At 55.0% G+C, this 12,672-nt stretch overlaps 1 protein-coding gene across 1 annotated transcript in view; it reads left to right on the top strand.

Moving 5' to 3' along the window:
* The first annotated feature begins 8,753 nt into the window (after positions 1–8,753).
* The window catches only part of PSKH1 (protein serine kinase H1), a 38,336-nt gene continuing 34,417 nt past the window's right edge, over positions 8,754–12,672 (top strand). Inside the window, exons 1-2 of the mRNA XM_050903913.1 lie at positions 8,754–8,884; positions 10,052–11,083. Of these exons, the coding sequence (XP_050759870.1) occupies positions 10,139–11,083 (945 nt within the window). The 5' untranslated portion in view covers positions 8,754–8,884; positions 10,052–10,138. The remainder of the gene's footprint in view (positions 8,885–10,051; positions 11,084–12,672) is intronic.

The following is a 12,672-nucleotide window of genomic DNA, read 5'->3' as shown; positions in this document are numbered from 1 at the left end:
GAGATGGGTCAAATGGTTTCTTTATTTTAAAGGGCATCTTAGGAAAACACAGCGTGCGTATTTCTCTTTTTTTCTTTTCGGCAGCCGATAGCTTGTCCTCTGAGGGGCGACTCCAGCGGCATGAGACAATTTTCTGAAAGAAATCCTATTTTCCGTCCCTTTTATTTTGGTCCTGCTATATTCAGTCCTATTAATGGTCATGAAGGAAACTGGGGTTTGCAGGGAAGGGAGGTGGTTTTTTTAGCCGAGATGATATAGGTGAAAAAACCAGGGAAGTGAAGCTCTCATCCAGGTCCAAGTGGGACTTGAGGTTAAACCAAGATGACGTGCTGGAGTTTAACTTGGTTAAACTTGTGTCAATCAGTGGCAGACGCTGTTATTCCCATCCCTGTTGCTGTTACGCTGCAAACTTCAGATTTTTTTTTTTCCCCTGGCATACTAAAACCCATCGTGGCGAACCAGCTCCCCTAGACGTGAGCTGGCGAGGCGACCTCCCCGCTCGCCAGGGAACAGCCGTCTCCCCCCGCCCGCCACCTAAAGGGACATTAAAATTGCAAATGGGCCACCCTATCTATGGCACAGATCATCGGCTCCTCGCTGGCACGGCGGGTAGATCTGGCTGGCATGTGGGAAACCGTCCCACTCGGTAAAGGCAACAGCACCCCGACCACCAAAATCGTCGGGCCGACACGAGTGCAACCACGCCACGGACCGCGCGAGGCTCAGCTGCGAGCAGGAGCGATGAGAAAAGCAGCTACGTGCCGTGAGTAGCGAGTTGCTGCAGTTTCTTTGATTCCTGGGGTGACTCCAAGGCTGTCCCAAAAACATCGCCGCGGCCAGTCACGGGGCACGGTCGCGGTTTTGGTCCGGGGAAGTCTTTGCACGCTGGCCCGCGTCTGAAAGCCTTCGGCGTGTGAGCGAGAAGCTCCGTTATCGCCGTCCTCATCGAGCCAGGGAAAATGATTGCTTGTTTCATTGCAAAACCTCTTCCTGCGAGGTCCGGTCACTTCAACGTGTGATCCCCGACCTCTGGGATGTCACCTCGGCTGCCCCAGTCCCCTGCCGGCATCCGGGGCCGGGAAACGCTGCCTGGCTTGTTATGGCATGGTGCATCCCGGGGGGGGCTGAGCGGTCGCTGCCGATCCCTCAGCATTACGGGGGACCCCATATTTATTTCATGCTATTTATTTTATTAAACAGCCTGGAGCTGGCTTGGGGGGGACACACACATCCAAAACGTCGCATGTGGAGGAGCGGGGCCGGGCTGCCAGCACCCTTTGCTGGGGACAGCACTGAGCCTGGGGCCGGGTGCCCCACGGGACATGGGGCAAAATGCCGTCCCAGCTCTCCTCAGCCGGCAGCTGCCGCTCCCCGTCTTTAACGCCGGCGCCGGGGGGGGATAATCCGCCGATTCTTTCCTTTCCAGTTCCTGACAATCCTGTGTTTAAGGGTGAATTAGTGCCGGATCCCCGCAGGGTGGCTAAGAGGATAAACAGCAGACGGGCGCCGGCCAGGCACCGCACAGCACCCATCGCCCCGGCGGCACCTCCGCGGTGCCGGGAGCGGTGGGCTCGCCGCAGCGGGCTGCTCCCCATCGTCCTCCAGCAGGGTGGCGGGAGGTGGCTGGGGAGCGGGAGGGTGACCGAAGAGGTGCTCTGCCAGGCCGTCACCGCGATGGCGACACTGGCGTGCACCAAACCGTGCCCGCTTCGATCCAGCCGGGAGCTTGTGGGTGCCTGGGAAGACCCGCAGACGCCCACCAAACGTTCGGGGTGTGAGATCCTGCACGCAGAAAGACAAGCCGCACGTGTCCCATGCCCCCGAAGATGTCACCGCACGTGTCCCGCACCCTTGGCTATGTCACCACGTGTCCTGCACCCCAGTGCCTGTCACCACACAAGGCCCGCACCCTTTGGCCACGCTGCCACACGTGTCCTGCAGCTGGAAGGTGTCCCCAGACGTGACACCAGAGTACGTCACCGCACAGCCTGCAGGCACTGACGGCTCCAGGGAGCCGGGGTTGGGATTTGGGAATACCGGGCTAGGATGGGCCTGTGGGTCACTGCTGCTTGGTGACACCCCATGGTGCAAGGGTCCATAGCAGAGCACTGCCCTAAAGCCACTGTCACCGCGTCACCCCTAGTCCTCCTTCAAGGAGGTGCCCTCAAGGCTGGGAGTGGCAGTGTGACAGCAAGGCCGGGCATGCCAACCCCCCGGGAAAGCTCTCCGGGCGCTCCGAAATCAGGACAAGCAGCCAGTGTCCATCCTCCCGTTGGGTTCAAGGGTTTGGGACAGTCCTGTGGCCGCATCCTGCCGTGGGAAGGGACAACGTCCTTGTTTCTGCCCCCAAAACCAAAGAGCTGGTTCCCTGCACGCCGGCCGGCGTCTTAAAGCAACTGCCCGGGCTGAAACCCGCGGTCGCTGGACGGGGGGGACGGGGCCCGGTGGCCCCCGGCACTGGGCACCTCTGAGCACCCGGCGTGCTGTGAAAGCCCATCGCTCCGGTTATAAAACTCCGGCGACCTACTTTACACTCCTCGCTTTTGTTCTTAATTCCCAGATATGGCCGCTCTCCAGATTTTGCCCATCAAGGCAAATTAATTGGAGTAGATCCTAATTTGCTCTCTGCTATTCTTTGGGCAGAAGATTAAATGCTCTGCAGACATTATCTCCCTCTCTCTTTTCTAAGAGACAAACCTGAATTATTAAAAAAAAAAAAAAAAAAAAAGAAAAGGGGATAAAGGAAGGCCGAGTTAGGTTGAGTCGATGTTTGAATTCACTTTTTGTAATCGCAGAAGGGGCCGGGGAGGCCCCTGCGTCCCCCGGGCAGCTGGAACCAGATGGTGACACTATTCTGGGCAGCTGTGTGAGCGGGACGGCACACGTGGCACGGCGACATGAGGGCCAACCTCCCGGCCACGCCGCCCGCCGCCTCTGCCACGCGATGGTTGAATCCTCCGTTCCTTTGCCCAGGGAAATTCCTCCTGGCGAAGGTGCCGGCTGGGGAACGACTCCTCATCTGTGGGGACGCACTTCAACCGGAGGGGCTGAAGCTGTGCCGGGGCCACCAGCAGAGGTGGGATGGCTCCTTGCCCTCCCACTGTCCCCAGTGCCATCGTCCCGGTCCGGTGCATCCAGGCACCAGCCCTACCGGGCAGAGCTGCCTCCGGCATCGCCGGCAGCCCAGCACACTGAGGGGGGAGAGGGAGCGTTGGGAGCCGTGCATAGCCCGGAGGACACTATGTCGCAGGGCTGGCCACCATCCGAGCTCGCGTGGGAATTTCTGCCAAGCCAAATGTCCAACTTTCCATAAGGAAACGCCAAAAGGCAACGTCAATCCCCGCGGATCGGACGCAGCGGGAACGGCTGAGCCGGAGTCACCTCTGCCGTCGGGGCTGTGCTCAGCCCCCAGCCTGGCACCCCGTCTGCGCTCAGCTTTGGGGCTTTTTTTCCTCCACAGAGGCATATGGAAAGTTGGATTTCTTTTTTAAGCAGCTTTAATTGAACATCCTCCCGCTCCGACCTCTGCTCAGCCTTGCCGGGACAACCTTGAGCTCTGGCCCGGCATGGCCGCTGAGGCACGGGCTCACAGCCGCGCGGGGCTGGGATGTGGCTCAGAGGAAATCCAGGTTTCCCGCTTCGCCGCGTTTCCGTTTGACGGCAGACGAGGGACCCCGTTCTCCTCCTCTTCTGGCTTCCGATGGCCTGGCACAGCAGGAAGCCCCGGGCTCCCCAAATTGCCCCGTGCTCTGGATGTGCAGCAATGTCCCAGGCAGCTTGGGGGTGCTGGGGGATGCTGGAGGTGGTGCTGGCCGTTTCCATCACTCTGTAGGAAATCATAGCTCATTGCACCCCGGTGAGACTCCGGATTCAGATGGCAGCGCTGCAGGCGGGTGTCGAATACAAAGGGAGCTCCGGAGGTCTATTGTCTGAGCTCCTGCTCCAAGCGCTGGAGCGGGCTGCTCAAGGCTGTCTCCGGAGGAGCTGGGCATCTCCAAGGAGGGAGGATTCTCCACCTCTCTGAGTACCCGGCATCGTCTCGGCGATGCCAGCCTGCCTTTAGCAGCTTCCACAGGAGAAGCCGTGAGGAAGCCGCTGACAGGAGATGCAAAATCATAAGGGGAACCCATCCTTGCGGAGGGATGGTGGAGGGAGCAGCCAGGCTGCGGGGCTGACTCTGCTGCTGCTGCTTCTTCGTAGAGATCCCTGCCTCGATGGGCTGAATCCTTCCCACAGCACCGGAGGCAGGCTGTGGGTCTTGGGGGGTAAGAGTTGGCAGGGGATTTCTGAAGGGGCAAGCAAGGAGGAGCAGGGTGAGGCTCCTCTCTCGGGAGAGCAACATCTTGGAAGGGAGGAGGCAAAACCAGGTGAAAGTCAATCAAGAAACAAGAAGATGATGGCCCCTTGACAGCGGGGCGAGAGGCTGCAGAGCCTCCCCGGTGCTCGGGGCTTCGCAGCCCGCAGCCAGTGCAATGCGCTTACCCTGGTCATAAAACTTCTTGCTGTAGCTGGAGAAATGACTCTAGATTGAGTAACAGGTTTCAGGGGTCAACTGACACGGGCCCCAGACTCAGAACGGGTGCTCAAACCGGCAGGCAGTGGATCACGTAGATGAGAGGACAGTTCCCCAAGATCCCTGCCCGCTCTCAAGCTCCGTCACGGGTTTCACACTTCCCCCCAGACCTTCCGCAGCGAGCTCCGGGTCCTTCCCGGCCTCGTCCCTGGGTAGTCTGCAGGGCGGCTACGTTGGCTTCGCGCGGATGTGTGGTGTGATGTTCTCTTGGCTCCGGTGGGTCTTGGAGCGCTACCACGGCATAAATAATACAAGAAAGAGCCGCTCTGATTGAAGTTCTCAGAAGTCCGTGGTTCTGGCCTAAGAGTTCGATACGTGTTGGCTCTTTGACAGTTTTGTCCTGACAATTAGCGGTGGTGATGGGCCTGTAACTGCCTCATTCGATGTTCTCGTGAGCCGGCCAGGAAACAAAGCTGTGAGGAAGCGACTAATGGAAGATGCAAAACCCTGAGGGAAACCCATCCTTGCAGAGCCGTGTCCTGGTTTCGGCTGGGACAGAGTTAACTCTCTTCTTAGTAGCTGGTACAGTGCTGTGTTATCCCTGTCCGAGCAGCTGCGGGCAAGGTGAGGCGGGCCAGTGCCGGACGCCCATCCGTAGCAGCCGGGCTGACGAGGAGAGGCGCACGCTTGTTAATTTGCTGGTGGCACCAAGCTGGGATGACCTTGAGAAACAGCCTAAAATAACGGGATCAACTTTAATAGGGACACGTGCGAGGTTTTACACGTCGGGCACAGGCTAAGCCGCCTCCCAGGGACAAGCGCGGGGGACGCGTGGCTGTGGAAACATCTCCAGAAAGAAAATGGAGGAGTTATAGGGCTGAAAAAGTAGCAGCTATTACTGTGTGGGACAACAAGAACCGGCTAATTTCCCTTGCAGGAAACTGTACAACTCACCAGATCTGCCGAGCGCAGCCCAAGCAGCCCCTTCTCAGACCTGTCACACGCCTCCCTGCCTCATCTGGAATTACGCAGGAAAGAAGCTGATGACAATAGCGTGCATCAGCAGGTAGAACTTTTATTACGGTATGACTTACTAAGCATTTTAAACAGCCGAAGAGCCCAGGAGTGTTAAAATAAAACCACCTATTTTTAAAAGCGTGGTAGGAGTGTGAAAATAGCCCCTCTCCACCCGAACCACGGTGAGAATGATGCGACAGCCAGGCTGGAAAACAAGCCCGACAGTGTCACGTTTGTATCTTCCCCGGAGAAAGAAGTGCCTGGCAGCATCTCTGCGAGAAGGTGTCATCCCTCGTCCCGCCGCCTTCGGGTCATCCCCGGGGCTGAAAGAGAAGGTGTCATCCCTCGTCCTGCCACCTTCGGGTCATCCCTGGGGCTGAAACGTGGAGCGTTTGGTTTAAGGATGGGGAAAGGGTATGAGGAAGAAAGTCCACCAGCAGTTACCAAGCAAGCTTTGCGGGTTTTGTGGCACTGAGGAGCTGGGGAAAAGAAAGGAGAAAGGAATGCGCCTCGTTATTCTGTTGCGCACAAGAGCTAGCCCACAGGGACCGGGTTTTCCCTGCCAAAGAAAAAGGGCCGATGCTTCCGGGCGATTTTCTTGCAAAGGGAGTGTTTTTCCAGAGCCCCGCAGCCCAGCGGGGAGCCCTCGGAGCAGCTCGGTGGGAGCCGCTCTCCCAGGCGCTCCCGGGGATCCGTTTGGGCTGGGTTTGGCTCCGAAAAGGAGGCGAGGAGTCGTCCTTCCTCGGGCAGCGGGTCACCATGGCCGCCCCTCAGGGGCAGGAGCGTGGGGAGCGGGAACACCACGCCTGTCAGGGGGGCCTCCAGCTCAGGCCGTGGGGCTGGGGTCCTTGGGACCCGTGGGGCTGAGGGGGGGTCCCAGAGTCCGTGGGGCTGAGGGGGGGCCCAGGCCCTGTGGGGTGAGGGGGGGGGGGTCCTGGAGTCCGTGGGGCTGAGGAGGTCCCAGGGCCCTGTGGGACTGAAGAGGGTCCCAGGGCCTGTGGGGGGTCTTGGGGCCCATGGGGCTGAAGGGGATCCAGGGCCCTGTGGGGCTGAGGGGGGATCCCGGGGCCTGTGGGGGCTCCTGGGGCCCACAGAGCTGAGGGGGGGTCCCCCGTGGGGCTGAGGGGGGGGGGGGAGGCGGGGCGGGCCCCGCGGCGGCTGTTCCCGGCGGCTCCGGCAGGGGGCGGTAGAGCGCGGGACGGCGGAACAACGCCCCCCCCCCCCCCCCCCCCCCCTTCCCCACCCTGCCCCACCCGCCGCCGCCTCCGCCAATCGCCGGGCGCCGTGTCCCCGCCCCCTCGGGCGTCCCCGGCGCTCGGGGATGACGTCAGGAGGCGGCGCCGAGCCGCGGGCCGGAGCGGGCCGAGGTGAGTGTGGGATCGGCCGCCGCCCGGGGCCGCCCGCTCCGCTCCGCCTGGCCTGGCCTGGCCTGGCAGCCCCGGCTCCGGCCGCCCCGGCTCCGGCCACCCTTCCCTTCTCCTCCCTCCCGGGGCCTTGGCGGCTCGGCCCCGCGGCGCGGCAGCGGTGCGGCCCGGGAGGCGAGGGCGCGGCGGGCCACGGCGCCTCAGCCTTACCGCTGCCCGGGGCGCTGGGCCGCGGGTACGGGCGGGCCGGGGAGGGAGCCCTGCCAGCCTGCCGGAGCGTCCCCTCACCGGGGCGGGCGCGGTGCTTCCCACGCCTTGGAGCCGAGCCTGCCGCGGGACGAGCTACCGGCACCGGCCCGGGCTGGGTCCCCTCCCTGGAAAGGAGGGGGGGGGAAACTGCCTAGTTCGGGCTAAGTTATGAAAAACGATCCGAGTTCGGGAAACCCCGGTTGGTTCGACCGATTCTGGCCTGCCACTGGCTCCGGCACAGCTGCCCGCGGTGCTGTGGCAGCCCCAGCCCCGGGTTTCCCCTCAGAAATCCACCGAAGGCTTACACCGCCAGCCGGGTGACTGGTGATACCAGATTTATGTCAGGCAGTAAGAGGCACATTTGAGATTTTTTTTTTTTTTTAGTAAAACTAAAGGTAAGGTGCTTTCCGAAATGCTGTGTTGGCATAGGTGTGATTTGAAGGTTGCTGTGTCTGAGCGTTTCTTACGCAGTTAAGAGCTGGTGTCTTCAAATTTCCTTACTGGCATCTCAGAAAAGCGAAATTAAATAGCTTCAAGTCGTGAGATATTTAATTGGTGGTGGAAGGCCTGCCAGGCCTCGGGTGGGTTGGTCAGGTGGCTGACACCCCTTACCCACAGGGACGCCCTCAGGTATTAAACCATTCAGGCCCCGATTTCTTCAGAGAGGTGGAGGAGGCTCCTGAATCAGCAGGAGGCGAGGTGTTGCCCTGCTGAGCGGTGGGATGCAACGTGCTGGTTGTCCAAGGAGAGAAGCGGGTAGACGTTGAAGCATAAACCCCGTGTGCCTTCTCACCACTTACAGCCACAGCTCGGGCGTGCTGTCCTCTCTCAAATAGCATGGCACCTGCTGAGTATGTGAGTTCCTGCTCGGAGGGGGCTTGTAATGCCCCGTTTCTCTGATGCGTCAGTTCCTTCTCCCAAACTCTTGGTGGTTATTACGCAGGAGTGTTTCCGCCTGCACTGACATGGGGCTAAGCATTTTGTTGCTGGCCGTGGCGTGCAGCTCTGGGGTTCTGTAGGCTTCACTGAGACCCTTACGCGTATGAGGAAGAGCCACTGACGTACTGGTAGTTGATGCCTGGTCTCAGTTAATGTTATTAGTGGATTTATAGATGACATTTTCAAGCTCAGCGTTTGATCCTTCTCATTGGTTTTATTTACTGGTGGGACATTTTACACAAGTGCTTCTCTACGTTATTACTCCGTAATAATCTTGTTTGTGGATGCTCTCATTCCACTTCTCTGTTAACTTACTATGTTTTAAGATACAATAATGCTGGGAAAAACTCTCCGTGGGAGGCATTATTCAGGACTAGCTACAGGATTTTATTTGTTTTTTTGTCACAGTACTTTAATCTGAATGAACCCCCAGTTACAGGATAGCCCTCGGTGAAAGTCAGTTAAGCTTCCTGTGAAGTTGTTTTTTATTTCTACTGCTTGCACCTTAGTATAGTCATGTTTGTGCATGGTTGGTGCGCTTAACTTGGCGGTACTGCCAGGAGGTCTTCCATGAGAAGTTACTTTGATGATGTCTGATTTTAAAATTGAATCTTAACTAAAGCCTTGTTTTCTTTCCAGATTGGATGTAGAGTCTAAACTTCTTCCGGGTGTCCCTCTAAAACATTTCTTACTTCTCCACGTGATTCTCCTGATGGAAGACCAGCCGGGGTTCCCTTTCTGCTGCTCGTGCTGAATAGTTCCTCGGAGAGGTGGTGAATGAGTGAAGATACACTCGGTGATGGTAAGGCGTACGATTATGTTTCAAGGCTAACGGCTTTTCTGTAGCCTTCTGTGAAGGCTCAGGCACCATATTGATGGGCTCTGAGCCAAAGAGTAGAAATTTAAAACCGCTTGGCTAACTGCCAGAGCGCATACAGGCAGTTTCTCCATCTCCTAGCCAGTCATACTGTTTTCATCAGCCCCTGAAGACTTGCTGAAGTGCAGCTGATTTGGTTCTGCTGGAATACAGTGTGATGAGCAAGACCTCCCTTTGCTCTAGTCTGGAACAGCTGGTAGAAATATCACTTCCACTTCCTACGCCCAGCTCCATATGGAAAACCAGAAGAGCCACTTGGTACCTGAAGATGCAAAAGAAAGCAAAGCTGAGCCAGGATGTTAAAATATGTCAAAGCCCACCTTGATTTCTTAGGGCTTGGAGGGTGAGGGAATTGCTAGCTAAAAGCTGCTGCGGTTAAGTAAGGGCTGCCTTTTTGCAGGGGATGCAGTGAGTTAATTGGTAAAATGCATCTTAAAAACAGCGTGCCTCTGTCTCCGTATTCCCTGCCTCCTGTGCAATTTCATTGATCCCCAGGAGCACAGTAGTGAGAGGTTTAAGACACCGGTACAACTTCAATATAAAGAAAATCTTAGGAAGGTTTGTTAAATGAACAAGTTGCTGAGATACTTTATGGAGTTTCTAGTGAGAAAATTCAAAATGGTAAGATTTGGAGCGGCTGCTGTCTTATGAAGTTGAGCAGATGAAAGAAAATCAAGGAAAATGCTCGACCCTTTCCTTAATTTGATTTTTTTATTAAGTGATTGGGGCTGGACAAGATGACCTCCAGAGGTCTCTTCCAGCCTCAGCCATTCTGCGACTCTGTGATTCAGTGCTCAGCTGAGAGCGTTAAACAAACTATGCTTAATAAAAAGAGACACTGTGTGATTTCCACAGACATCTGTTCTGACCATGACTGTGTTTTTACAGGCACTATCTTCACTAGCTTGTGATGAAAGCAGCGAAGCACTGTGCATCCTCTGTAGTATAGTACAGTGAAAATCCCAAACTCTTCGTTTGCGGTAGCATGGCTCCATCGAGACGTGAACCGCTTGTATTTTCTTTTTTTTTCCCTGTTTGAAACTTTGCTATGCTCATTCCTATTTATCTGTTTCTTCTCATTCTTTTCCTAAGGTTCAAATGTGGGAATTGCCCCGGATGTGGTTGCTGCTGATGCTGCCCTGGGAAAATGCCTTGATAGGGAATTAACACCATTCAGTGATGGGCTGTGGGACAAGCAAAGTGCTTCCCGAGCCCCCCAAAGATGTGCAGCTAGACCTGGTTAAAAAAGTTGAACCTTACACAGGCCACAATGACATATACAAGCATTTCATCAAAGATGACTGTGGGACTGTCATCAAAGCTGGCTCTCCCTCGCCTCCGCGTCACGCTAACCCGTATCCTGGGAACCACCTGCCTGCCCACGTGGATCAGCCCGAACCCCGCAAGAACAGAGTGGCTAAATACCGTGCCAAATTTGACCCCAGAGTGACAGCCAAGTACGACATTAAAGCTCTGATCGGGAGAGGGAGTTTTAGCCGCGTTGTACGGGTGGAACACAAGGCTACCAAGCAGCCCTACGCAATCAAGATGATAGAGACCAAATACCGGGAGGGGAGGGAAGTGTGCGAGTCGGAGCTCAGCGTGCTGCGGCGGGTTCGACACACCAATATCATCCAGCTTATTGAGGTGTTTGAGACCCAGGACCGTGTGTACATGGTGATGGAATTGGCGACCGGAGGAGAACTGTTTGATCGAATCATTGCTAAAGGTTCCTTCACCGAGAGAGATGCTACGCGTGTGCTGCAGATGGTGTTAGATGGCGTGAAGTACTTGCATACGCTGGGTATCACGCACCGGGACTTAAAACCAGAGAATCTGCTGTACTACCATCCGGGAACAGATTCCAAAATCATGATTACGGACTTTGGACTGGCAAGTGCTCGGAAGAAGGGAGATGACTGCCTGATGAAAACCACGTGTGGGACCCCAGAGTACATTGCTCCCGAGATCCTGGTCAGGAAGCCGTATACGAACTCTGTGGACATGTGGGCGCTGGGTGTTATCTCGTACATTCTCCTGAGCGGCACTATGCCCTTTGAAGATGACAACCGCACCCGCTTGTATCGGCAGATCCTGAAAGGAAAATACAGTTACTCAGGCGAGGTGAGTGTGCCCAAGGGTTATGGGGAGGGGAAGTCCAACAAGAAGCTCTCCGCAGGTGGGTCTTTGATGACCAGAAGCTGGCTGTCGTGTGCAGGGTGGTGACATGAACAGGGTTAAAAAAAATCTGCGATTCCGGCTTTTAAAATCCTTTCCTGTTTTCTGTCTGCTTTCCAAAACTGCTTCCAGTGTAGCATAGTGAGCTCCTTTACAAAAACTGTGGATCTAAAGAAAGAAGAGATCTCTTCCTGTAGAACAGAACTGGAGGGATTGCCAGAACTGGGATGCTTGTGGGTTTCTAGCGGGGGAGACCTCAGCTGTGGTAAGCTGCTGTTTGATGCTTCACTGCTGAAACTCATGCCAGGGTGAGTGTTTGAAATGTAGCGTGTACATACCTAGTCTGATTTCTGATACAAATCCAAGTGTAGTCTGAAATACACCTTTGCTGGAAGACAAGGTTATGGCAGATAAAGGGGCACTTGCTTCTTCAATCTGGAGACGTGAGCATTTCTGAAATGGGTCTGCATTGTCTCCTGAGCTTAGTATGTGACAAAATTGAGGATTGAAGGATAGTTTTCTTAGATAACTATGGCAAGAGGAACCTTAGGGGATAGATTTTAGGCAGAAGATGGGTGCCCCTACCCTCCCAGAGTCCCATCGCTCCGCAGAATGGCCGGGTGCCAGGCTGACGCAGGTCCTGCTGACTTGCTTCTGGTCGTGGTGGGAGATCTCAGTTACCGGCCAGCTCCTTTACCAGCACAATTGCCAAGTGTAGGCATAACCTCACTAAGAATCACGCTTATAGAAAGCAGGGGTATCCAAATTTGCAAGTTGCGTTTCTGCCTATATCCCTCACTGGAAATATTAAAAAATGAAGCTTCTATAACCTCTTCCTCTTTAATAAGAGAGGAGAGTGTTTAGATTCCTGAATGCCATGACTTTGTGAGATGAAGCCCACTGGGGAAGTGTTAATGAGTGGCTAAGTTTATGATTCTGAAATGACAGTAAAATAACTGTCAAAAAAACAGAATAAATTAATGATTGTTCTTGTATTTTTAGGTGTGACAGGCATGTTGGCATTTTAGTGATGGATGGAAGGAGTCTACATGTTAAGTTTTTAAACATATTAAGCTGCTTTAGGACTGTGTTTAAAAAAAAAAAAAATCACTCTGAAGAGTGTTCAGAGGTGTCAGTAAGTCTTTTATACTTCAAAGCTGTCAGGCCAGCTTGTGTTAGTAGTTGGAATATCCAAATTAAAGGAAACTGAAGAATATTGGCATTCGCGTAGGAGGCCGCCGAGGAGAGCCCAGATTTGACACCTTTGTGAATCTTGTTAATTCTTCCCATGAGCGCTCCTCAAAAAGTCCCTGGTGTGCAGAGGAGACACAAAAGTGAGGAGTCATAAACCCTCAAATTTGACACTTTCTGGTGCAAGAGTGTTACTTCCTTCAGAAACTGCAGTACTTGATTAGTTTCTTGCCAAAAGGATCTATCAACTGCTTCCTTGAACTCCAAGCTTCAGCTGACTTTGGCAGCCTTTGCTTCTTTTGTTAATTTGCCGTGTTAATACGATTTGTTAACCAGTTGCAGAG

This window comes from Gymnogyps californianus, chromosome 12 (genome assembly GCF_018139145.2).
Source record: "Gymnogyps californianus isolate 813 chromosome 12, ASM1813914v2, whole genome shotgun sequence".
Taxonomy (NCBI): domain Eukaryota; kingdom Metazoa; phylum Chordata; class Aves; order Accipitriformes; family Cathartidae; genus Gymnogyps; species Gymnogyps californianus.
This window is presented reverse-complemented; position numbering and strand designations above follow the sequence as displayed.